The sequence below is a fragment of the Odontesthes bonariensis genome, chromosome 12, assembly GCF_027942865.1.
Source record: "Odontesthes bonariensis isolate fOdoBon6 chromosome 12, fOdoBon6.hap1, whole genome shotgun sequence".
Classification (NCBI taxonomy): Eukaryota; Metazoa; Chordata; class Actinopteri; order Atheriniformes; family Atherinopsidae; genus Odontesthes; species Odontesthes bonariensis.
In genome coordinates this window covers 34334826-34361614 of record NC_134517.1, presented here as the reverse complement: position 1 = coordinate 34361614, position 26789 = coordinate 34334826, and the positions used below count along the sequence as shown (strand labels likewise).

The following is a 26789-nucleotide window of genomic DNA, read 5'->3' as shown; positions in this document are numbered from 1 at the left end:
TCAAGTGGTAAAAGGTACATGTATGTACTCAAGTGGTAAAAGGTACATGTATGTACTCAAGTGGTAAAAGGTACATGTATGTACTCAAGTGGTAAAAGGTACATATATGTACTCAAGTGGTAAAAGGTACATGTATGTACTCAAGTGGTAAAAGGTACATATATGTACTCAAGTGGTAAAAGGTACATGTATGTACTCAAGTGGTAAAAGGTACATGTATGTACTCAAGTAGTAAAAGGTACATGTATGTACTCAAGTGGTAAAAGGTACATATATGTACTCAAGTGGTAAAAGGTACATGTATGTACTCAAGTGGTAAAAGGTACATATATGTACTCAAGTGCTAAAAGGTACATGTATGTACTCAAGTGGTAAAAGGTACATGTATGTACTCAAGTGGTAAAAGGTACATGTATGTACTCAAGTGGTAAAAGGTACATGTATGTACTCAAGTGGTAAAAGGTACATGTATGTACTCAAGTGGTAAAAGGTACATGTATGTACTCAAGTGGTAAAAGGTACATATATGTACTCAAGTGATAAAAGGTACATGTATGTACTCAAGTGGTAAAAGGTACATGTATGTACTCAAGTGGTAAAAGGTACATGTATGTACTCAAGTGGTAAAAGGTACATATATGTACTCAAGTGGTAAAAGGTACATGTATGTACTCAAGTGGTAAAAGGTACATGTATGTACTCAAGTGGTAAAAGGTACATGTATGTACTCAAGTGGTAAAAGGTACATATATGTACTCAAGTGGTAAAAGGTACATATATGTACTCAAGTGGTAAAAGGTACATATATGTACTCAAGTGGTAAAAGGTACCTATATGTACTCAAGTGGTAAAAGGTACATGTATGTACTCAAGTGGTAAAAGGTACATGTATGTACTCAAGTGGTAAAAGGTACATGTATGTACTCAAGTGGTAAAAGGTACATGTATGTACTCAAGTGGTAAAAGGTACATATATGTACTCAAGTGGTAAAAGGTACATATATGTACTCAAGTGGTAAAAGGTACATGTATGTACTTAAGTGGTAAAAGGTACATGTATGTACTCAAGTGGTAAAAGGTACATGTATGTACTCAAGTGGTAAAAGGTACATATATGTACTCAAGTGGTAAAAGGTACATGTATGTACTTAAGTGGTAAAAGGTACATATATGTACTTAAGTGGTAAAAGGTACATGTATGTACTCAAGTGGTAAAAGGTACATATATGTACTCAAGTGGTAAAAGGTACATATATGTACTCAAGTGGTAAAAGGTACATGTATGTACTCAAGTGGTAAAAGGTACATGTATGTACTCAAGTGGTAAAAGGTACATATATGTACTCAAGTGGTAAAAGGTACATGTATGTACTTAAGTGGTAAAAGGTACATATATGTACTCAAGTGGTAAAAGGTACATGTATGTACTCAAGTGGTAAAAGGTACATGTATGTACTCAAGTGGTAAAAGGTACATGTATGTACTCAAGTGGTAAAAGGTACATGTATGTACTCAAGTGGTAAAAGGTACATATATGTACTCAAGTGGTAAAAGGTACATGTATGTACTCAAGTGGTAAAAGGTACATATATGTACTCAAGTGCTAAAAGGTACATGTATGTACTCAAGTGGTAAAAGGTACATGTATGTACTCAAGTGGTAAAAGGTACATGTATGTACTCAAGTGGTAAAAGGTACATGTATGTACTCAAGTGGTAAAAGGTACATGTATGTACTCAAGTGGTAAAAGGTACATGTATGTACTCAAGTGGTAAAAGGTACATATATGTACTCAAGTGATAAAAGGTACATGTATGTACTCAAGTGGTAAAAGGTACATGTATGTACTCAAGTGGTAAAAGGTACATGTATGTACTCAAGTGGTAAAAGGTACATATATGTACTCAAGTGGTAAAAGGTACATGTATGTACTCAAGTGGTAAAAGGTACATGTATGTACTCAAGTGGTAAAAGGTACATGTATGTACTCAAGTGGTAAAAGGTACATATATGTACTCAAGTGGTAAAAGGTACATATATGTACTCAAGTGGTAAAAGGTACATGTATGTACTTAAGTGGTAAAAGGTACATATATGTACTTAAGTGGTAAAAGGTACATGTATGTACTCAAGTGGTAAAAGGTACATATATGTACTCAAGTGGTAAAAGGTACATATATGTACTCAAGTGGTAAAAGGTACATGTATGTACTCAAGTGGTAAAAGGTACATGTATGTACTCAAGTGGTAAAAGGTACATATATGTACTCAAGTGCTAAAAGGTACATGTATGTACTTAAGTGGTAAAAGGTACATATATGTACTCAAGTGGTAAAAGGTACATGTATGTACTCAAGTGGTAAAAGGTACATGTATGTACTCAAGTGGTAAAAGGTACATGTATGTACTCAAGTGGTAAAAGGTACATGTATGTACTCAAGTGGTAAAAGGTACATGTATGTACTCAAGTGGTAAAAGGTACATATATGTACTCAAGTGGTAAAAGGTACATATATGTACTTAAGTGGTAAAAGGTACATATATGTACTCAAGTGGTAAAAGGTACATATATGTACTCAAGTGGTAAAAGGTACATGTATGTACTCAAGTGGTAAAAGGTACATGTATGTACTCAAGTGGTAAAAGGTACATGTATGTACTCAAGTGGTAAAAGGTACATATATGTACTCAAGTGGTAAAAGGTACATATATGTACTCAAGTGGTAAAATGTACATGTATGTACTCAAGTGGTAAAAGGTACCTATATGTACTCAAGTGGTAAAAGGTACATGTATGTACTCAAGTGGTAAAAGGTACATGTATGTACTCAAGTGGTAAAAGGTACATATATGTACTCAAGTGGTAAAAGGTACATATATGTACTCAAGTAGTAAAAGGTACATGTATGTACTCAAGTGGTAAAAGGTACATGTATGTACTCAAGTGGTAAAAGGTACATATATGTACTTAAGTGGTAAAAGGTACATGTATGTACTCAAGTGGTAAATGTACATGTATGTACTCAAGTGGTAAAAGGTACATGTATGTACTCAAGTGGTAAAAGGTACATGTATGTACTCAAGTGGTAAAAGGTACATATATGTACTCAAGTGGTAAAAGGTACATGTATGTACTTTAGTGGTAAAAGGTACATGTATGTACTTAAGTGGTAAAATGTACATGTATGTACTCAAGTGGTAAAAGGTACATGTATGTACTCAAGTGGTAAAAGGTACATATATGTACATAAGTGGTAAAATGTACATGTATGTACTCAAGTGGTAAAAGGTACATATATGTACTCAAGTGGTAAAATGTACATGTATGTACTCAAGTGGTAAAAGGTAAATGTATGTACTCAAGTGGTAAAAGGTACATGTATGTACTCAAGTGGTAAAAGGTAAATGTATGTACTCAAGTGGTAAAAGGTACATGTATGTACTCAAGTGGTAAAAGGTACATATATGTACTCAAGTGGTAAAAGGTACATGTATGTACTTTAGTGGTAAAAGGTACATGTATGTACTTAAGTGGTAAAATGTACATGTATGTACTCAAGTGGTAAAAGGTACATGTATGTACTCAAGTGGTAAAAGGTACATATATGTACATAAGTGGTAAAATGTACATGTATGTACTCAAGTGGTAAAAGGTACATATATGTACTCAAGTGGTAAAATGTACATGTATGTACTCAAGTGGTAAAAGGTACATATATGTACTCAAGTGGTAAAAGGTACATGTATGTACTCAAGTGGTAAAAGGTACATATATGTACTCAAGTGGTAAAAGGTACATGTATGTACTCAAGTGGTAAAAGGTACATGTATGTACTCAAGTGGTAAAAGGTACATATATGTACTCAAGTGGTAAAAGGTACATATATGTACTCAAGTGGTAAAATGTACATGTATGTACTCAAGTGGTAAAAGGTACCTATATGTACTCAAGTGGTAAAAGGTACATGTATGTACTCAAGTGGTAAAAGGTACATGTATGTACTCAAGTGGTAAAAGGTACATATATGTACTCAAGTGGTAAAAGGTACATGTATGTACTCAAGTGGTAAAAGGTACATATATGTACTCAAGTAGTAAAAGGTACATGTATGTACTCAAGTGGTAAAAGGTACATGTATGTACTCAAGTGGTAAAAGGTACATATATGTACTTAAGTGGTAAAAGGTACATGTATGTACTCAAGTGGTAAATGTACATGTATGTACTCAAGTGGTAAAAGGTACATGTATGTACTCAAGTGGTAAAAGGTACATGTATGTACTCAAGTGGTAAAAGGTACATGTATGTACTCAAGTGGTAAAAGGTACATGTATGTACTCAAGTGGTAAAAGGTACATGTATGTACTCAAGTGGTAAAAGGTACATATATGTACTCAAGTGGTAAAAGGTACATGTATGTACTTTAGTGGTAAAAGGTACATGTATGTACTTAAGTGGTAAAATGTACATGTATGTACTCAAGTGGTAAAAGGTACATGTATGTACTCAAGTGGTAAAAGGTACATATATGTACATAAGTGGTAAAATGTACATGTATGTACTCAAGTGGTAAAAGGTACATATATGTACTCAAGTGGTAAAATGTACATGTATGTACTCAAGTGGTAAAAGGTAAATGTATGTACTCAAGTGGTAAAAGGTACATATATGTACTCAAGTGGTAAAAGGTACATGTATGTACTCAAGTGGTAAAAGGTACATGCACTGTACTTTGTTGTCTACAGTAGCAGATCAACCCTTATCTTACTTTGAAGCTCCCAGATCAAGGAAGTGACGTCGACGCAGCTTTAGCAGCAGAGAAGCTATCAGGCTTGTGTTGATAATAATAAACTCCTGGACTATGTACAAACTTCCAAATGCATCGTTTTGTGAGTACAGACCATATTTGTACTACTGTAGAAGTTTGGTGTCATGGCATGTGATTTTAGTGTGGTAATTTTGGAGATACTGCCAGGGTCCGTTAGCGCTTGTACTAAGCTATTCGGGATAACTCAGTAACTCAGCTGATGTTCAGCCAAGATCGGAAAAACTTGGGGTGGGCTACTTGGCTGGATGTCACGGTTCAAATGACCCCAGGGTGAATCTACTCCGAACTATCACTTTAACACTATTTTTAAAACATTTACTCCTAAACTACAATGGTTTAAAACTGTGTTGACAAGCAGTCGATAACAGAATGTTGCCACAAATGTAGCTAGCTGCTAACTCGCATTAGGGCAAAGTATGTTCTGAGAACTTACCCGATTGCCTAACAAGCTGTCGTTGCACCGGAGCGTCATAGCCGAGCCATTTCTCAGGATACGGGTGTTGGGTAGTAGGTCTACCATCCACAAAATGAAACGAACAGACATAGGGCTTTTTTGGAGGGTTTTTTAAGTTAAGTGCCCTCACCAGTCATTTTACCCGACTTCTTTTTACCCTTGATTTTAATGACTCAGCTGCGCCACCGGAAGTTCTAACACAAAATAAACAAGATGGCTCCGCCCTTGTAACCATGGAGAATAGGGTGAATAAGGGTACAAAATGGCCACCAGAGGTACAAGATTGGTCTCTGTAAGGTACAAACCACAAGGGTACAAAACTATACCTTCTGAGGGTACTACTGCCCCAGTGACGAGCCATCGTACCCCTAAAGGTACATTCTGTACTTTATTTTCTGAGAGTGTAAGAACTCGAGCTTCTTAAGTAAAATTAAACATTTTATTAACGTAATACATGAATTATGGGGGAAGAGTAAGTTTTACTTAGGTTTCCTCATACAATTTAAATGTTTAATAGTTGTATGTACAGTACATAAACCTAGAAATACTACATAAACTTTACTCTGAAAGTGTAGCGTTAAAATCTACTAAGTTACCTCATAACAGCAAATACTACAGATATATAAAATTTACTTACTTAACATATTAATTATGTTCCTGCCTATGAAAAACAAGTAGACTTTACTTAATTTGTTTAAATAAATATAAATATAAATAAATAAATAAAAATTTAAAATAAAAAAATAAATATAATGTAAAAAAATAAATACAATATAAAAAATAAATATAAAAAATGTTTAAAAATTTGTTTAAAAACATATGACTTAAAACTTAGATGTAATTAAGTAAATGTTACTTAATATCTTCAAAACTTATTTTTTATGGTAAGTAAAATTTACTTACTTAACATATTAATTATGTTCCTGCCTATGAAAAACAAGTAGACTTTACTTAATTTATTTAAATAAATATAAAAATAAATAAATAATAAATAAAATAAATAAAATAAATAAAATAAATAAAATAAATAAATATAAATATAAATGTAAATATAAATATAAAAAAATAAAAATAAAAAATGTTTAAAAATTCGTTAAAAAAATATAACTTAAAACTTAGATGTAATTAAGTAAATGTTACTTAACATCTTCAAAACTGTTATGTTTTATGGTCAGTAAAATTTACTTGATATTGCAGCATTCAATCTTACTTAAAACATTTTAGGGCAAATACTTACAAAAGGTTTTTTTTAAGTAAATCTTATGAGTTGTTTTTTTCAGTGTAGGTGGTCTCCGGCATTGTCCCGGCCGCCCCTTCTCCTCCTCACAGGATGTGGGCGACGGGAGAGCCATCAAATGGCAACACAACACGGGTCATTAGAAGGCAGAACCGGGAGAGAGATAAATAAATGCAAGAGAGGGGGAGGACAGAGGAGGAGGGAGAGTGAGATCCGTAATGACAGTCGACTATGTTTAGCCCCCAGAAAGGAATTGGGATAAACAGCAGCTCGTCCCAGCTAACAGGAGGGCTTTAAGTCGCAGAATCGAAAACCCCCAAAGCCACTTTTTCCCTGCCCACATCGGCCATAATGAGAGCCCCGCCATTCAATTGTTGAATAGTTGAGGTTTTTCCTCTTTGAGGTGACTGGCTTTAATATAGAAACACAACATACACAAAGGAGCAGTGGACGTCCCCAGCAGTGTTCAAAGCTGTGGCGGGACGACGATACGGCTGACATGCATTATTCCCTACAAAAGCTGCCCTTTGTTTGCTTTATGCTCAGATCCCACAAATTGTAGGCTTTGTCCATCAACATTTCTTATTTCAGTCCTTTTTTCCCCTCCTCGCATGCACTGTTGTCCCTGAACTTGGTCGTTTTGTTGGTGCTCCGTGGGACTGATAGCTGCAAACACTGAGGCCAGTTTCCTCTGCAGCGGCCTGAAGATAACCGGCCACCGTCACCGAAATCCAACCTTAAAAAGAGGACGGTTTTACCCGTTTTCAGTGTCATTAACAAAGCTTTTCATCTGGGTTGCATGTTTTTTATCTTTAGTTGCCAAAAGAAAAGAAAACCCTTGACGTGAGGTTCACAATAAGATGTCAGGTTTCAGCATTTTGCTGCCACCAAAGCTGTAAAAATGCAGACATTTCTTTATCAAATGGGGAGGATCAGACCTTTGATTCAGCTTTAAAGGTCTAAAGAAAGTATTCAAACCATCTCTTAAAGGGATAATCCGGAGTAAAATGCACTTTAGATCAATTTACGGGATGATTGGGAGTACATACGTTGAGTTGACATCAAAATCATGTCATTCGGATGTGTTTTGAGAATTTCGATTTGACCGTTTTTAGCCAAAAGTCGTTAGCCTGGAAGTGATGAGGGCATCGAGTATCGCCGCTACAAAACGCTATTTTTACACCTCTTCTACAGCTCCAAACAACATAACACTTACGTGGTAGTGAGTAGAGGGTCCCTAAAGCCAAACCGAAGTGTCCCGAGGTCTTCATGTGGTCGGATAGAGAGTCCAGAATGAATTTAATCAAGCCAGTACCTTTCCGGAAATGTGTCTGCTGCAGCTGCCATCTTTAGCGGAAAGTCCGTAGGAGTTGATTGCCGAGTGTGGAGTAACACGCTCTGGAAATTCACAATTTCATTTATTTGACAGCTCGTTCATGCTCGCACTATTTTCTTCGCGGTGGCGGAGTAATATCAACGAACATCCAGTACAAAATGTCAAATAAAACACGACAGAAGCAACTTTTCGCTACGAAATTTGATATGGATTACCAGTGCGCACCAGTAACCACTCCGGTGAGTTGATGATTTTGAAAACGGACGTTTATTTTGCTTTTACGGACCTTTTTGGACATGCACATGACTTGCCGTTCTGAAGCAGGTTGAGAAGAATCAAAATTAGGCAAATACCGGAGACAGCAGTAAACATAAAAAAAGCGGTGAGGGGGGTTCTAAAAGATTGCAGACGACTCAGAAAAGAGGCTTAATGTTGAAAATACCGCAGTTCCCCTTTAACAAAGCTTTTCATCTGGGTGAGGTTCATCACCTTGACGTGAGGTTCAAAAGAAGTCATCAGGTTGTAAGAATGCAGACATTTCTTGATCAAAGTGGGAGGATCAGACCTTTGATTCAGCTTTAAAGGTCTAAAGAAAGTATTCAAACCATCTCTTAACGGGGTGAGGACCCCTCCCAACATGGCTTTTAGCCTGAAAAAGGTAAACACAACAGGCTGGGTAACTGCAATCAGAAAAAAGAAAGTACACCCTCTTTCTGTTGTAAGGTGTTATATATCAGGGCATTAAGATGAATTATAATCTGGTCCTTATCAGTTAAAACTATCTCAGATAAACAACACATGACAAATAACACCGTGTTATTATTTACGGAGCAAAAACTGAGAGAAAACATAGAAGCAGTGAGTGAAAAACTAAGTGAACCCTTCCTGCTTCCACAGGAACTAAGTAGCTGCTGATCAATGCTCTGATTAACTGATCATCAGTCAGTGTGAGCAGCTCTATAAAAGCAGAAGTTATGTCAGTTTATTCAGGTGTGTGTTAACACGATGCCAAGGAGGAAAGACATCAGCAGCTGCTGCTGCCCATCAACCTGGGAAGAGTTAAAGGGCCGTTTCCAAACTATCTGGAGTCCATCGTTCTACAGAGAGAAAGATTATTCACAGGTGGAAAACATTCAGGACAGCTGTCAATCTTCCCAGGAGTGGACGTCCCAGCAAGGTCACCCCAAGGTCAGAAACCCAAGAGCTACATCTCAGACTCTGCAGGCCTCAGTTAGCATGTTAAAGGTCTCCAAGGTCAGAAACCCAAGAGCTACATCTCAGACTCTGGGGGCCTCAGTTAGCATGTTAAAGGTTAAAGGTCACCCCAAGGTCAGAAACCCAAGAGCTACATCTCAGACTCTCTGGGCCTCAGTTAGCATGTTAAAGGTTAAAGGTCACCCCAAGGTCAGAAACCCCAAGAGCTACATCTCAGACTATGCAGGCCTCAGTCAGCATGTTAAAGGTTAAAGGTCACCCCAAGGTCAGAAACCCAAAGAGCTACATCTCAGACTCTGCTGGCCTCAGTCAGCATGTTAAAGGTTAAAGGTCATCCCAAGGTCTGAAACCCCAGAGCTACATCTCAGACTCTGCTGGCCTCAGTTAGCATGTTAAAGGTTAAAGGTCACCCCGAGGTCAAAAACCCAAGAGCTACATCTCAGACTCTGCGGGCCTCAGTTAGCATGTTAAAGGTTAAAGGTCACCCCGAGGTCAAAAACCCAAGAGCTACATCTCAGACTCTGCAGGCCTCAGTTAGCATGTTAAAGGTTAAAGGTCATCCCAAGGTCAGAAACCCAAGAGCTACATCTCAGAAACCGGCTCATCAACAGGACAAAGATCCCAAACACAGCAGCAGATCTGCAGCAGAATGTGTGAAGAAGAGAAGAATCAAGGTGTTCACCGGTCCAGTCAGAGTCCAGACCTCACCCTGGAAAAAATGCCCCTCCAAAAATAAGTAAGAAAAACAACAAATAAAAGACGTTTTTGCTTGAAATAAGCAAAACAATCTGCCAATGGAACTAGTGAAAATCGGCTTGTCAAGATTTCTTGAAATAAGATGTGATATTTAGGACTTTTGAGTTAAAATTGATCTTGAAATTAGCTTAAAAACCTCTTCAAATGTAAAAAAAAAAAGCTTGTTTCATGTGAAATCCGACTCAAAAGCAATTTGTTTTCCAGACTTTTTCATTTAACAAGATATTCCAGATGTATTGTCTTCAAACAAGTCCCTATATCTGGCTGAAATGGTGCTTGTTAGGCAGTTGTGTCTTATATTAAGTGTAATGAGATATTTTGACTAGAAATTAGACAAATATACTTGGTAAGACTGATTTTTTTCAATGAGCTGAAGCAGCTGGACAGCAGAGCGCTGCTGCAGGTCAGGTGCTAATGACTCAGAAGTGCTTCACTCAGCCCCACTTTAAAACCCCCAAACTATCCCTTCAATGTTACCAAGCAGTTTATTTCAAGCTCAAACACAATCTTAAGTAGATTTACCTCCTGAACCAAAGCAAACTGTGACAGAAACCAAACTCAAACAGAGTCAGAGACAACAAGGAGGTTAAACAGAATATTTACACTTCCTCGAGCCGCGTTTACGCAGGTTAATACCTTGAGTTTATCTCAGAAATGACTCAGATTCACGGCCTGCTAATGAGTTGCCACGGAAACATCTTCTCCACCCGTGAACACCACAAACAGCCTCTGTGTGCGACTTCCTTTCAGACCTGGAGACGAGCTCGTTGGCTTTGTGTTGCATCGAGCTCGCCAATTTAAAGACACACATCGATTATTTTCATTAATAATAATAAACAAAGAGTCGGTGATCTGTGGTAAAAGCTAAAGGTTTAATTCACTTTTTGTTTTTGCTTCTTCGGAGGATGAGAAATAAAGTCCCTGAGGTTCAGCTCCTCAGGTCGGCTGGACCTGTAAGGACCTGATGGAGGTAAACCTGCCGCATACCTCTTTGGTTTGGGTTCAGTATTGTTTGTGTTTTAGTAGAAATATAAATATAAATATATTTTATTTATACAGCCCTTTACAGACAATCCTTGCGGTGTATAAAAGGTAATAAATAAAGAGAAGAATAAGTAAAAACAAATAAAAACAATAAAAGAACAGTGAAAGCAAGAAATTACAACAAAATCGAATAAGATAAAATAAGATAAAAGTGTCATCATACTGCTGGGTATTAAAAGCAATCCTAAATAAGTAGGATTTTAGCCCAGATCTGAAGAGGCCCAGGTCAGAAGGAAATGATGCTGGTGATCCCCGACTAAAAATCTGAATTTTTAAAATCATAAGATCCTTTAAGCCCAAGAGAAAAGGTGAACTTCACAGGTTTCTGTGTCCAACTCATTCTCTGATCTGAGACCTTAAATCAGATTGAAAGTGAGGCGTTAACACTTAAGATTTGCTCTCATCAAACGTAAAGCATTCCCGGTTAATTTTCTAAAAATCCGAATCACTTTTTGGCGAACGGCTAACAGTTTTCTGCTCGGAGTAAACGGCTCGGCTCGTTGGAGAGGTCACGCACCATTAACCGAGCACACTGCAGAGTCAGATCAGGTCAAAACACCCGATGGCGCCACCGCACACTCACGTGCACGCTCGTGCACACTCGTGCACGCTCGTGCACACACACAGATTGCTCAATTAGCCCTCCTCGAGCCCCGCAGCCACACTCAGAAGTCATTACATTCAGGGTCAAGTGTGATCCGTCTGCTGATCTGCGTCAACGCAGCCGAGTGCAGGCGTGCACATAATAACCTAAATACAAAGTGATTTACAGACAGACGGATGTGACTGGAGAAGCAATGCTGCCCTCATGTGCTCTACAAAATGCAGTTACAAGTGGTTGAGATGTATTATTTGTGGGTGGCTGGTAAATCCCCAACATAAATCACTCGGGCCTCCACTCTGAGAACCGTTTCTCAGAGCGAGGTCATAAAATAATACCACATTTCCTGGCTCCTCAGCATGAGCACAATGACAGAAATTACACAGTTCATGTGAAAAAAAAGAAATCACTCCCCGTTTCTCATCCGAATTGAAGGTTTTTATGTAAAAGGACTCAAGGAAAAGATAGTCGAGCCCTCTCAAGGTATTAGAAAAGGTGTTAAAGCTAGGACAATCCAACCCAAGATGGACAACAGAGATGATTTAAAATTTCAGATTTTTATAGTCGGCATCATTCCTACTAAAACACAAACAATACTGAACAAAAACCAAAGAGGTATGCGGCAGGTTTACCTGCATCCGGTCCCTACACTGGAAAAAATGCCCCTCCAAAAATAAGTAAGAAAAACAACAAATAAAAGACGTTTTTGCTTGAAATAAGCAAAAAAATCTGCCAATGGAACTAGTGAAAATCGGCTTGTCAAGATTTCTTGAAATAAGATGTGATATTTAGGACTTTTGAGTTAAAAGTGATCTTGAAATTAGCTTAAAAACCAGATGTATTATATTAAAACAAGTCCCTATATCTGGCTGAAATAGTACTTGTTAGGCAGTTGTGTCTTATATTAAGTGTAATGAGATACTCAATGAGACAAATATACTTGGTAAGACTGATTTTTTTCTAGTGTACAGGTCCAGTCGACCTGAGGAGCTGAACCTCAGGGACTTTATTTCTCATCCTCTGAAGAAGCAAAAACAAAAAGTGAATTAAACCTTTAGCTTTTATCACAGATCACCGACTCTTTGTTTATTATTATTAATGAAAATAATCGATGTGTGTCTTGAAATCGACGAGCTCGATGCAACACAAAGCCAACGAGCTCGTCTCCGGGTCTGAAAGGAAGTCGCACACAGAGGCTGTTTGTGGTGTTCACGGGTGGAGAAGATGTTTCCGTGGCAACTCATTAGCAGGCCGTGAATCTGAGTCATTTCTGAGATAAACTCAAGGTATTAACCTGCGTAAACGCGGCTCGAGGAAGTGTAAATATTCTGTTTAACCTCCTTGTTGTCTCTGACTCTGTTTGAGTTTGGTTTCTGTCACAGTTTGCTTTGGTTCAGGAGGTAAATCTACTTAAGATTGTGTTTGAGCTTGAAATAAACTGCTTGGTAACATTGAAGGGATAGTTTGGGGGTTTTAAAGTGGGGCTGAGTGAAGCACTTCTGAGTCATTAGCACCTGACCTGCAGCAGCGCTCTGCTGTCCAGCTGCTTCAGCTCATTGAAAAAAATCAGTCTTACCAAGTATATTTGTCTCATTTCCAGTCAAAATATCTCATTACACTTAATATAAGACACAACTGCCTAACAAGCACCATTTCAGCCAGATATAGGGACTTGTTTTAATACAACACATCTGGAATATCTTGTTAAATGAAAAAGTCTTGAAAAAAAATTGCTTTTGAGTCGGATTTCATATGAAACAAGCTTTTTTTTTTACATTTGAAGAGGTTTTTAAGCTAATTTCAAGATCACTTTTAACTCAAAAGTCCCAAATATCACATTTTATTTCAAGAAATTTTGACGAGCCGATTTTCACTAGTTCCATTGGCAGATTGTTTTGCTTATTTCAAGCAAAAACGTCTTTTATTTGTTGTTTTTCTTACTTATTTTTGGAGGGGCATTTTTTCCAGGCTGAGGTCTGGACTCTGACTGGACCGTTGAACACCTTGATTCTTCTCTTCTTCACACATTCTGCTGCAGATCTGCTGCTGTGTTTGGGATCTTTGTCCTGTTGATGAGCCAGTTTCAGCCCAGCTTCAGCTGTCGGACAGACGGCCTCACATCTGACTCTAGAACACTTTGGTATCCAGAGGAGTTCATGGTGGACTCAGTGACTGCGAGGTGCCCAGGTCCTGTGGCTGCAGAACCAGCCCAGATCATCAGCCCTCCACCACCGTGCTTGACAGCTGGTGTGAGGTGTTTGTGCTGATATGCTGCGTTTGGTTTCCTCCAAACGTGCTGCTGTGCATTCTGAGCAAACATCTCCACTTTGGTCTGGTCTGTCCAAAGGACATTGTTCCAGAAGTCTTGTGGTTTGTTCAGATGCAGCTTTGCAAACCTAAGCTGTGCTGCCATGTTCTTTTTAGAGAGAAGAGGCTTTCTCCTGCAGCCCTTCCACACAAGCCACACCTGTTCAGTCTGTTTCTAACTGTGCTGTCATGACCTTTAACCTTTAACATGCTGACTGAGGCCTGCAGAGTCTGAGATGTAGCTCTTTGGGTTTCTGACCTTGGGGTGACCTTTAACCTTTAACATGCTGACTGAGGCCTGCAGAGTCTGAGATGTAGCTCTTGGGTTTCTGACCTTGGGGTGACCTTTAACCTTTAACATGCTGACTGAGGCCTGCAGAGTCTGAGATGTAGCTCTTGGGTTTCTGACCTTGGGGTGACCTTTAACCTTTAACATGCTAGCTGAGGCCTGCAGAGTAGAGATTTTTATGTCAAACAGAATAGAAAAAGCGCGTATTTTCTTTCTGTTTCATGCGATTGTAGAAGCTGAACAACCATGAGCTCAGAAGTCGTCTCATGTCGGCTGATGTTTCCAGCTGTGGGGGCTTTAAACAGCCTGAATCTCTGTGGTTTTATTAGCTGAGAATTAAACCGTGTTCCATCTGAGCGTGATCACAAAGCTCCTCTTCTCCTCTTCTCCTCTGCGGAGCCTCGAAACGACTGTGCGGCGAGCTGAGGAGGAAACTCCCATCACCACAGCCCTGCTATCTCTGTGGGAGTCCATCACACACTCACACACACTCATTCATAAGCTCCGCACACATCCAGCCTGTGTCAGGAACACTGGTGGGCAGATGTGCAGCGTTTCCCACACCATAAAGCAACCATCACCATTATTTCTGTGGACATCCCCTGCCCCACCCGAGCAGAAAGATTCCCCATCAGCCTTCCGCCCACGAGGTGTGGGTGTCGGGGGTGAAGTGGAAGCTGTTACGGTAAGCGAAGCCACAGAGGAGTCACGGGGTCAGGTCACAGCATGGACCACACACACATCTGTGCACGCATACGACCTTCAGACCGACACGCTCCCGCCACAGCAGCGAGTTTAGGTCCAACAGTCAGCAAAAAACTGAGCTTTCATAGTTTTCAAATCCGCTCTACAGATCTTCTCCAGGACCCAAATCCATCTAAACTGCATCCAACCGCAGTTTAAGGGCCACTTCTACTTAAACTGTGACCTCACCTCTGCGAAATGCAGCGGTGGAACCGAGGATGGGAACCGGGATTTGGGCCGAACGCGTCTCAGCCAAGTGTTCGTCCTCGTTATCCAGCTCAGAAGTTATTTGGAGACATTCCTCCTTCTGCCAGCTGAGAGGAGGTTTGAGTTATTTAGAAGATTCAGTCTGCACAAAGCTTCATGTATCAATACTCCGATGGTCAAACATGGATATAAATCCAGAATCTGAGGCAGAACCAGAGTTAGTTCAGTTCTGAGCAGCTTTAAAGTGAATATCTGCTCTGAGCTCCTTTCTCCTCCAGCACAGCCTGAACCCTCTCAGACAGCTTTCTGTCCTTTCTTTAAGGAGTCTTCAGGAATAGTTCTCCAGGCTTCTTGAAGGACATCCCAAAGCTCTTCTTTGGATGTGGGCTGCCTTTTGTTGCGTTCTCTGCCAACATGATCCCACACTGCTTCAGTAATGTTGAGCTCCGGGCTCTGGGGAGGATTCATCCCTCCATCAGACCTGCTGCCACTGATTTTCAGCCCACTTCTTGTGTCCTTTGGCCCAGCTCAGCCTTTTCTCCCTGTTTCCCTTCCTTAAGAACGGCTTCCTGACAGCCACCCTTCCATGGAGCCCATTTCTGATGAGGCTTGGGCCAACAGCAGATGGATCAGCTGAAGGTCCAGATGCATCTCTCAGCTCCTGTGTCAGGTCTTTGCTGGATGTTTTCCTCTTTCTTAAGGACATCACTTTCAGATCCTGTTCATCTGCTGGAGATAGTTCTTTAGGCCTGACACTTCTTCTTCTGTCCTCCACTTGTCCAGTTTCCTCAAATGTTTTAAGGACACACTGCACACCATGCTGAGATATGCCGAGTTTTCAGCTAACAGCTCTTTGGGAATCACCTTGTTGCTGCAGAAATCCTGTTTTCTGTCTGTCACACTGTGTTATCTTTGCTGTTTTTCACACATGCAGCTAAAGAAATGGGAACAAATCTTAATTCCAGTCTAAAACCCACAAAGAGCTTCTAGATTATTCATTTCTGGTGGCATAAAACACTTTAATCATTTCATTTATATTAATTGTTCCATAATTAGTCATTAGATTATATCTTATATTCCTTTTTAAGGTTTAAATTGAATTTGATTTACTTTTTCTTGATGTTGCATAACATATAATTCTTATTATTGTCTGTTTTTTTTCCTACTTTTCTACTTTTAGACGTGATAACGTTCATTATGTTGGGATTAGGATTTTTTTTAAACTGAATTTCTTATATTAATTTGACTCTTTTGGTAACTGAAAGCAGTTTTAAACGTAAATGTACAAAAAAGTTGAAACTATGAAGCTGTTTTTCACAGATGCAGCTAAAGAAATGGGAACAAATGATGTGTCTCTGTGACAGGCTGCTGGGAACAAAGTGCCTAAAGATCCAGTTTAAAACGGCTTCTTTGCTAAGTTGGACACAACACTGGTTCATCCCTTGAGTTAGGAGCCTTTTTCCTGCCTGAATGGTTCACAGGTCAGAGTTAAGTGGCTTAATGAAGAAAAAATGGGCTCAAAAAGCAGAAAATGTCCAAAGAAAAACCCTGAAAGACCTTCAGAAAGCTGCAGAACTGTTGATCAGGACACTTTAAAAGCTTACAGGAAAGTCTTTTCAACTGTACATGTGATTCAGTTTGCAGAAAGACTTTAAGATAACTCTATAACTCTGCACAAGTGTGTGTTAAATGACACCAATCTGCTTCAGTTTTTACGTTTTTTCATGTAAATCTTCAAACTTTGTGATTATTTCTGTTTTCATTCAAAATAAGACGGGTGTTCACCGTGGTCTTCGACTTTCAGACCAACCTGGAAGTCGTTCAAAGTTTACTTATACGAAATAAATAAAGCTAAAGCGGACTGAAACTTAATTTTTTATTAATCTAGAGTGATTTTAAAGTCCACAACGACAAAATGTTCGTGTCATGGACCGATACTTGTGCCTGTAACGAATTAAATGAACAGAAACCAACCAGCCCACCAGAGAAGGAACAGCTGATGTACAGGATGTAAATGTTCTTGTGCTTATTCAGATACCTCAGATACATCAGATCCACGTTCAGAACCACCCGACAGGCTGACCTCAGGGTACGGATCACCCAGAGTTTCCCTCCTTCACTTCCAGCAGCTTGTAAATGGTTTTAAAGTGCCACCTACTGGTGTCTTTGGGGTATGACATCTTATCAAATTTGTATAAATCTTTATTTATATTGTCAGTCAAAAGAACATAATCCCCCTAAAACATGTAAAAATGGCCAAAGAATTCACATTTAAGGCCTCGACACTCGTGAAACCGGGAGGCAGCGCTGCGGTCGACAGGAACCCTAAAAACCCGAGTTAAAAACCGGTCATCCAACACGGTCCGAAGTCCTTTTTCGAGTCGTTTGTGAGTTACAGAGGGGGCAAAAAGAAAGGAAACTTCTCCAGAGTGGTGTCAGAAGTGAGCAAACAGTCATGTCTCTGAGATTTAAAAACCCATCATCACCGTTTAATTCAAGAGGTCAACTCTCGACAAAAGGTGAGCACAGAGGGGGGGCGGGGGGGCTGTGCTGAGGCAGACAACATCGATCAGGAGAACCAAACACAGACAAATGAGCTTTGTTCTTCCCTATTTACAAAGTGTTATTGAACAGGAATCAGGCCAGAGCAGGACGACCCGACAGGTGGCGCTGTTACATTCATGAAACCAGCTGTAAAAGAGAGGGAGAAATGTGGAAAAAGGGGGCCAAATGTGGACAGATCAGTGGCCAGGGTTTGATTTTTAACTCCCAGGTCAGGGGTCAGGGGTCAGGTCCCAGGTTCCTGCTCTTACTCAGAGGCTGAGACCTCCGCAGCTGCTCCTCGTGAGATGTAGAACGTTAAAAAGTAAAAGCTATCTGGGTTCAAGCCTTCCTGAGAACAATCTGGAAATAATAAATACACCCTGGCCCGGAAACACGCCCCCTGCTGACTGAACATGTGTTTGTGTGTGTGTGTGTGTGTGTGTGTGTGTTTGTGGCGTAGAAATCAGTCCAAGCTGTGAGGCTCGGCGTGTCAATATCCTTGTAGTCCGTTATAAATCTTCTGTACGGATCCCTGCTTCAGGATGCTCCGAATACCTGCAACAACAGAGAAAACCCATGAAGAAGAGTCGAGGTAACAACTGCAGTCTGAGGTAAACGATCTGCAGCAAAACCACCGTCCAGGACTTTAAAGGGATAGTTCGCCTCTTTTGACATGAAGCTGTATGACATCCCATATCAGCAACATCATTTATGAACATTTTCTTACCCCCGAGCAGCAAACACCGTAACAGGTGCGGCTGTCGGCAGCAGGCAGTGATATGAAGGGAGAGAAAATAGGACCAAGCGATTGTGAGGTCTGACTTTTTCCTGGAGAACGATTTTGTGATGCAAATGTATTACTCTGTTGAACGCATATTGTTTTGAGAAGCAAAACGCTTTATTTTTTAAACCCCAGCCAACTAGCCGGACTACCTTCATCAACACCAAAACGAGGCTGGAACTCTGCTCACAGGACGCAGCAGGGGGTAAGAAGATGGTTTTTTTTTTTACATATATTTTATATTTTTTTATTTTCTCTTTTTCTTTCTTTTGTATGTACAAATAGCTACATACATTTTCTTTTTTATACTTTTTTATACAAAAATCTATCAATCAATGACTTTAGCATTTTTCCCCTGATAGACAGACAGACAGATAGATAGATAGATAGATAGACAGATAGACAGACAGACAGATAGATAGATAGATAGACAGATGGATGGATAGATAGATAGACAGATAGATAGATAGATAGACAGATAGACAGACAGACAGATAGATAGATAGATAGACAGATAGATGGATAGATAGATAGACAGATAGATAGATAGATAGACAGATAGACAGACAGACAGATAGATAGATAGATAGACAGATAGATGGATGGATAGATAGATGAATGGATAGACAGACAGACAGATAGATAGATAGATAGACAGATAGATGAATGGATAGACAGATAGATAGATAGATAGATAGATCTTAATCTCACCGTCTTTCTGCTGATCGTCCAGCTGCGTCTGAGGGAACTCCACGTCGAAGGTGATGATGAGCGAGCCTCGGATGTTGATGTTGTCGAAGTTGGGCAGACCCTCTCCCTTCTTCCACATCCGGGCGCCGGTCTTGGTGATCTTGTCTCTCACTATGTGAACCTGTCGGGCGGAAACAGACACGGTCGGTTCAATCTCAAGCATTTCTTCTTTTTTTTTTTATTAGTCCAAGAGTTTGAATCTCATCTCCGACCCGAGCCCCATGCGAGCTCCACAGGAAAAAACAGCAAACCTTGTGTCCGTCCAAATGTACGATGTCCATCTCGAAGCCGACCAGCGCCTCCACCAGAGAGATGGTGACGTTGGTGTAGAGGTCGTCCCCTCTGCGCTCAAACATGGGATGTCTGGAAGGGAAAGAAAGGCCCAGATCAGCCGACTGATCGCACATCCAGCAGGAAACCAGGAATAAAAACACAGAAATGAAGCTGGCTCGTACTTTAATACTTTGATGCGGAACCGCAGGTCTCCCGGTTCGCCGTCGATGTGCGGTTCACCTGCGACCACGGGTCAGAGGTCAGAAACGGGCGATTCAAAGCAAATAGAAGAGAATAGAAAAATACTTTATTCATCCCCCAATGGGGGAAATTCAAATTAGTCAAGTAGCTCAAAAAATTAATATTTACAATGATTGTATATTAACAACAACAATAATAATACAAATTCAAATAAAACTACTACTACTAACTAATAATAATAATAATAATAATAATAATAAATGACTAAAAAAATAAAAATAAATAAATAAATTAAAAAATATATATATATAAAATAAATAAATGTAAAAAAATAATAATAATAAAAATAAATGTAGGTTCAGGCTAGATTTCAGCGGGTTTACCTTCTCCGATGAAGGGGTACTCCATCTCGTCTCTCACTCCCTGTTCGATCTCCACCTCCAACGTCCTCTCCTCGTTTACGAGCCTGAAGGAGGAAAACGTCTCCGTTAGTTTTCTGCTGCTTCTCGCACTTCTGGAACAAACTCAGCCGAAAGCTCATCTGGTGTGTACGGAAGCCCAGAGCGGACGTGGTACGTCTAAACTTTTTTTTTTTAATGGTTTTCTCAAGATAACGAGTTAATTTAACGATGGTTTTCGAGGCCACTTTTTCTCCCCAGTCGGTTTTTCCCTCCCATCAGAAATAACTTCCTCATCTATATTTATTCTCATCTATTCTGTAGATTTGTCATGAAGTTGCCTTTTTTTTTTTTTTTTTTTAAACATATATTTATTGGTTTTTCATGTTAAAATAACATCCAACTCTGACAATGTTTAAATCCAGGCTGAAAACAGTTCTATGTAGCTGTGCATATGACACCTGAAAGTATTTTATCTGCACTCTTGTGATTTTATGTAGCTGTGAAGCACTTTGAATTGCCTTGTGTATGAATTGTGCTCTATAAATAAAATGCCAACAATTTAAACATCCAAAACATATGGCAGAAAAGAAATAATTAATAATTAAATGATTAAAAAAGATACAATAAACCGCAGTAATTAGACAGCAAATTACTCTGCAATGAATATGAAATAATGAAAATAATAAAAAATAAATAAGTAAATAAACACCTACAAATAAAAATAATAATAATAAATAAATTTTAAAAAAGTATTCAAAATGTAGGAAGTTGCCATTTTAATCTCAAATATCCGGTTGTTTTTTCCTTCTTTTCCTTTAATTTACACCTCGGCTCGTCTATGCTGCAGAGATCTCAGACATGCAGCAGCTGACAGAACAGCTTTTATTTCACTCGATGCAACAACACAGCGGCTGGAGGCTGAAAACGGATTAAATGCATGCGACCTACACTTGGTACCGGCCCGGTTTGATCCTAACCCTTCTGTAAAGTTATCAGTGAAAACAGGAGTTCTACTCACTTGACGTTGGCGCACTCGTCACACACCGTCTCCTGGGTCATCTGGAAGCGACCCGGCCCGAGCTGCGTCGTCCTCATCTCCTGTCTGCAGTTACATTTCCTTTTGCCAGAAGCTTCTTTGGCTATGGGCTTGTTCCGCACCACCTGTGCAGCAGAGAGAGATTCCCAGAAAGGTCAGAAAAACAGGTAAAAGCGGCAGGAAGTGAAGCAGAAAGTGAAGCAGGAAGCTCTGCCGTTTGATGAACGAAGGAGAAACCCGGCTCAGCTGTTAGTGTAGAAAACAGGAGTTCCTCCGCACCTCCACAAAGTTCCCAGAGTACACCTCTTCCAGCGTGACCTCCAGATCGAGTATGATGTCATTTCCTCTGGGGATGTTCCTGTCCTGCTGCTGCCTGTTGCCTCCGAACATGAAGCCAAAGTCTCCAAAGAAGCTTGAGAGGGGAGACAACGAGGGGCGGCATCAGTGCATCACACTTTCATCTTTTACTCATCACATCCCAGTCTCCGCACAGCAGCTGAGATCATTAAAGCACATCTGCAGCAGATTTCCTATTACAGTTCTGTCCTGCTCAAAAGATGCAAACGCTCCATTTAAGGAAACATTCAATAACAGTCTCGTGTTTTTATGGAAATTATAGTTAATTAGAATATAAAATAATTAGGGCTGGGCGAGTTAACTCGTTATTATCGCGTTAACTCGTTAATTATTTAAAGCCGATAAATATTTTATCGCGCAAGGCTCACAGGCTTTTATTTTGTAAAAGTCTGTTGCTCACAGGCTTTTATTTTGTAAAAGTCTGCTGCTCACAGGCTTTTATTTTGTAAAAGTCTGTTGCTGTCTGCAGTGGAACAGGAAAAGAAAGTAATCGGTGGATCCACCAAACATGGAGAAGGGTACGGAACTTTTACTCGGCCATTTTCATTTTAAAGTTTTTCCAGACGGCGGAGTCGACAGAACCAAAGTCATCTGTAGACACTGCCAAGTTGAATTGTCTTCTCAGCGTAGTAGTTCCAGTCTAAAATATCACTTAAAGGCAAAACACACAACTGATAGCAGCAAGTCATTCAAGGAAACAGACAGTGGAGCGAGGCTTCTACATAAAAACTACAGAAAGATGCTGATGTTAAAAGTGTGTTTGCACAACAAATGTTATGGCACTTTCATTCATATGGCAGCGCATTTAAAATAAAGCTAAATGCTAAAAGCTATACACTACTTTTGGATTCATTTTTGGATTTTGCTTACAAATGAGATTAATCGTGATTAATCTGGGAAATCATGTGATTAATTAGATTAAACATTTTAATCGTTGCCCAGCCCTAAAAATAATGGATAAAAGTTATTTTTTCCGTGGAAACAGCTTTTCTGTTGCAGGAAACATGTTATTTGTATGATCGATCGTCTGTTTCTGCTTCTGGAGAATAAACGAAACTCTCAGAAAGGAAAGAATAATCTAAACTTTGAACATATTTCCTCTCTTCGTGTCTCTACGAGCCCTCTGGTGGGGTTTCTGGTCAGTGAACTATACTCTGTTTGTTACAGCCACAGTGTAAAGCTACTGTCGGTGTGACCCAGGCCGGTGTGACCCGTCCACAGGCTGGATGGCATCAGGACCAAACGAGCTTTTAGACTCCTGGCTGAACAGCTCTGAGTTGCGTCATTCGATCAGTCGGAACGCCACCTGAACCCTGGACACCAACCTGGAGAAGATGTCGTTGTGAGAGCTGTGGTGACCCTCTTTGAGTCCGTCCTCTCCGTACGCGTCATATTGTTTCCTTTTCTCCTCGTCTGAGAGGACCTGCAAACACACATCCCATCAGTCCAAACCAAACATTCACAGATGCAACAATCACTCCATTTATTAGCAGCTTAATAATCGTCCTTTTCAACTGGAAAAATGTACAAACGGCCTCCTCAGAACAAGCAGTTTTCTGAACAACTTGACAGGAATTCCGGCCTCTGCAGCAGATAAAAACATGACAGAAAACCAGTGTGACTGCTTGGACTTTTGCTTTTTACTATAAATCATTCACCGTCCCTTCACGCTGATCGCTGAGCGAGCAAACTGTGACTTCTGCACGGCACCTTAACGCGTTTATAACGCCGCATCAGGCGCGCTGGGCTCGAAAAAATTGATTTGCATCAACACAGGAATTCACTGGAAGAAGTCGTAGAGGAAGTAAAACATGCAAAAGCGACAGTTTCCTCTCAGTTTCACTTTAAAAAAGGTTTTGGATGTTTTTGTAACATTTGCATTTGATGCACCTTCTTAGGTTTCGACCGGTTGGACCGTCTCTCTCACATTTCCTGTTTTCCCCGAACGCGCCCCTCATGCAGCACAAGTCAGCTCATGAAAATCTGAAAGGGCAAAACCGGCTAAAGTAACTCCAAAGCAAACCGTGCATCGACTACTGCGATGTCAGTTTTGGTGCCCGTCGCAAACAGGAAGGAAAAAATAAGGTTATTTATTTCGAAAATAGACACGGCTGATATTTGGAGAAGCCTAAAAACTGTTTAGAAGTTAAAAGAAACTAATAAAGTTGGCGTAGAATTAAAGTTTAAGGACAAAATGTCAAGAATAAACTCAACATTTGCAGATTAAAGTCGAACCATCGAGATTAAATCAAACCGGCATTAACACATAATCCTACAATATGTCTACAAAATGTCTTGAGTTAATTTAACTCGGAGGAACAAGAAAATTCTTTCTATTTCCTAATTTCCTCACAGAGTCGGTGCCAAAAAGCTGCATCTGTTCAGAGGCAGAAACCGCACTAACTTGGAAGATGTTGCCACATTCCTGTGAGCTGAAATGGCTGCAACAAGCAGATGTGGAGCAATCAATGTTTACAGCTGTGTGCAGTGTCAGAAGATGCAGGCCGATCAAGCCGTTTGAGCCCAAGTGTACGGAGCTCAGGAGGGTAATAACACAGCAAAGGTGCCAGCGTGCTGTGGCACATGGATTCTTACGATAATCTGAAGCCATACAGCGCTGCCACCGGCATCCTGTCAACCTACAGTTGCATTACTTACATAAACTCACATCCAGGGGATGTAAACATGTTGGAGGCTGACATGCAATCACCCTCCAAACCTCATTTGATGGAGCAGAGGAGTTTATTCTCAAGATTTTGGAAATGAGAGTTAAGTCAAGTGATGCTGCCAGTAATCTTAAAGGAGAATTCCGGCCATTTTACAAACATATCCCATCTGTTGGAGACCCAGGGAAGTTGGCCAAAGGGAAATCCGCGAGAAAATTTCATGCCCGCTGCGCAAAGTTGTCCAATTGCCGCTGATTTCCATGAAAGCGGGCTCTATCGGGCAAGCTTTTAACCTTTCCTGAGGCTCTTAACGTGTATCGAAATACTTTTTACCGAATTGGCCGTGGTGTCAGTAGCAATACAATTTAGCCCAGGGGCTAACCATACCGTTAGCTAGCACAGACATTATTGGAGATTTCAAAAACAGCGCACCTACCTCTCTCAGCTTCTGTGTTCCACAGGCGTGCGCACAAATTAATCGCCGAAGTCATACACTATAGTATAGTATATATATATATATATAGTATTCCAAAATTGTCTTTTTGTCCACCAAAAACGATCCTCGGGAACCGAACTACACATTGCCATGTTTGTTATTGTTTCCTATCGAACAACTAACTCGTTTAAACACCCATTTTCGCCGTGATGTCATGACCTGTCACATGACTGCTGGAAGGAGCGCACCGTCGCCCATTATTCAGCTGCGGGAGATAAGAACCCTCGGGATTTTATTGTTTGCAATTTCGAGATGGATAGTTCGTCAGATTCTGATGTTGGAATGGAAGAGTTTGACGAGTTTGATGGTCGTTAAGAGTCTCAGGAAAGCTTAAAAGCTTGCCCGAAAGAGCCCACTTTCATGGACATCAGCGCAATTGGACAACTTTGCGCAGCGGGCATGAAAATTTCTTGCGGATTTCCCTTTGGCCAACTTTCCTTGGTCTCCAACAGATGGGATATGTTTGTAAAATAGCCGGAATTCTCCTTTAATGCTGAATTTCTTATCAATGCACATGGGGTTTTGTTTTGATAAGTCCCTTTACGTCTAATCCTATGAGTAATCAGTGAAATTGAACTTCAGTTTCTCTAGTTAGCATTTATCAGGAGTATATAAACATAAAACCAACTACAACCTCTGCATTTAAGACATTTATGTATTGTTTTTGCAGCTATATTAAATATAATAAATATAGTAATAATAAATATTACTGAAATCTGATAACAATTCCCACAAATCATCATCGGAATGTTTAAAACTGCTCTTAAATGCAGTGAAATCCTGTTTTTTTTAAAACGGTAACGTGAACATTTCATACGGAAACACCTGCAGCGCTGAGCTGAGGCCACGCCCACTCATCCAACGAAGGCTTCTCATTATGCCAGCTGTGTTGCTCTACAGCCAATCAGATGCAGCCACACGGTCTAGTCGGCCAATCACAGAGCTCACAGCGTTTCCAACAACAACCAAGTGCCAAGCTCACAAAGGACGTTTGTTACGAAGCCACAGACACTTCCGCACAAAAACTGATATTTATATCAAATATACACGTTTATGTTTACAGAAATTCCTGATATTGGTTGGATAAAAACATGTAGATAACCCCAAACAAGTCGGCTGCACATCTTATCAGATCAGATCAGATGTCACCGGTATCAGGTGTACAACAAGCTTTAGACCCACCTCATAAGCTGCCCCTAAGTCTGCGAATTTATCTTGAGCTTGGGGGTCGTCCGGGTTTCTGTCGGGGTGTAACTGCAGAGCCAGCTTTCTGTAGGCCTTTTTAATGTCTCTGATTGATGCCGACTTGCTCACACCCAAAATCTTATAGAAATCTCGCCTGCAAATAGAGAAAGAGGGAAAAAAAACAAAAAAAAAAACACAGGTGATGATGGAAGCGTTATCAAAGTGTCCAAAGACAAGGAGACATTATTAAAACAGCTCTGCTGGTGATACTTAGAGATTATCCAGACAGTCAGACACCAGCTAGCTTACAGTCCCAGATGAGAAGTGTTACTCCTCTGAGAGTTAGCCTCCAGCTAACTATGCTAAACACCCCGAAATAATGACAGTTAAAGTCAAAAGCGTCAGTTTTTGGATGAAAACACTTTGCTGCTGACCGGTGAAACATAACACCCCCCTTTTTTTTTATTTAAGCGAGTTAGCTGAGAGCGTGTTTGTGCTCCACACATGGAGTAACAACGGTTAGACCAATCACAGCTGAACATGTGTACCAGCTGGCGATGCTAATGCTAGCTCCATTTATGCCTTATTTATGCCTTTAGTGCCACTTACCCGGCGAGCACCGCCGTGACGACATACAGCAGCAGGCAGCACACATTGCACAGGTTCATCCCTTTTTTAGCCATGGATCCCGGGGTTTGTGAGGGAGCTAGCAGCGAAGGTACGACCGGCTTTTTTTTTTTTTTTAAGCTAGGAACCCGCTGCCAGTCACCAGCCTTCTTCCTCCTGTCAGGGAGAGCAGCACCTCCCACGGCCGCGTCACCAACCCGCCTCTCCGGCAAAAAACTCCGCCCAGCGTTAAAGACACACATCAGTCCACCATCCGCTTATTTAACGTGTTCAAGTTTGCTCTGTATGGCTCCCAATTAATTTGATTTTTGCTCACAGGCTTTTATTATTGTAAAAGTCTGTTGCTCACAGGCTTTTATTTTGTAAAAGTCTGTTGCTCACAGGCTTTTATTATTGTAAAAGTCTGTTGCTCACATGCTTTTATTTTGTAAAAGTCTGTTGCTCACAGGCTTTT

At 40.2% G+C, this 26789-nt stretch overlaps 1 protein-coding gene across 1 annotated transcript; it reads right to left on the bottom strand.

Moving 5' to 3' along the window:
- Positions 1–17199: 17199 nt before the first annotated feature.
- dnajb11 (DnaJ heat shock protein family (Hsp40) member B11) lies at positions 17200–26505 on the bottom strand. Its single transcript, XM_075480210.1, has 10 exons — positions 26318–26505; positions 25706–25862; positions 22687–22784; positions 21284–21416; positions 20987–21129; positions 19951–20033; positions 19549–19606; positions 19345–19456; positions 19055–19214; positions 17200–18117 (listed from the first exon to the last, which is right to left on the bottom strand). The coding sequence occupies exons 1-10, from the start codon at positions 26389–26391 to the stop codon at positions 18053–18055; spliced, it is 1083 nt and encodes a 360-aa protein (XP_075336325.1). The 5' UTR covers positions 26392–26505; the 3' UTR covers positions 17200–18052.
- Positions 26506–26789: the final 284 nt, after the last annotated feature.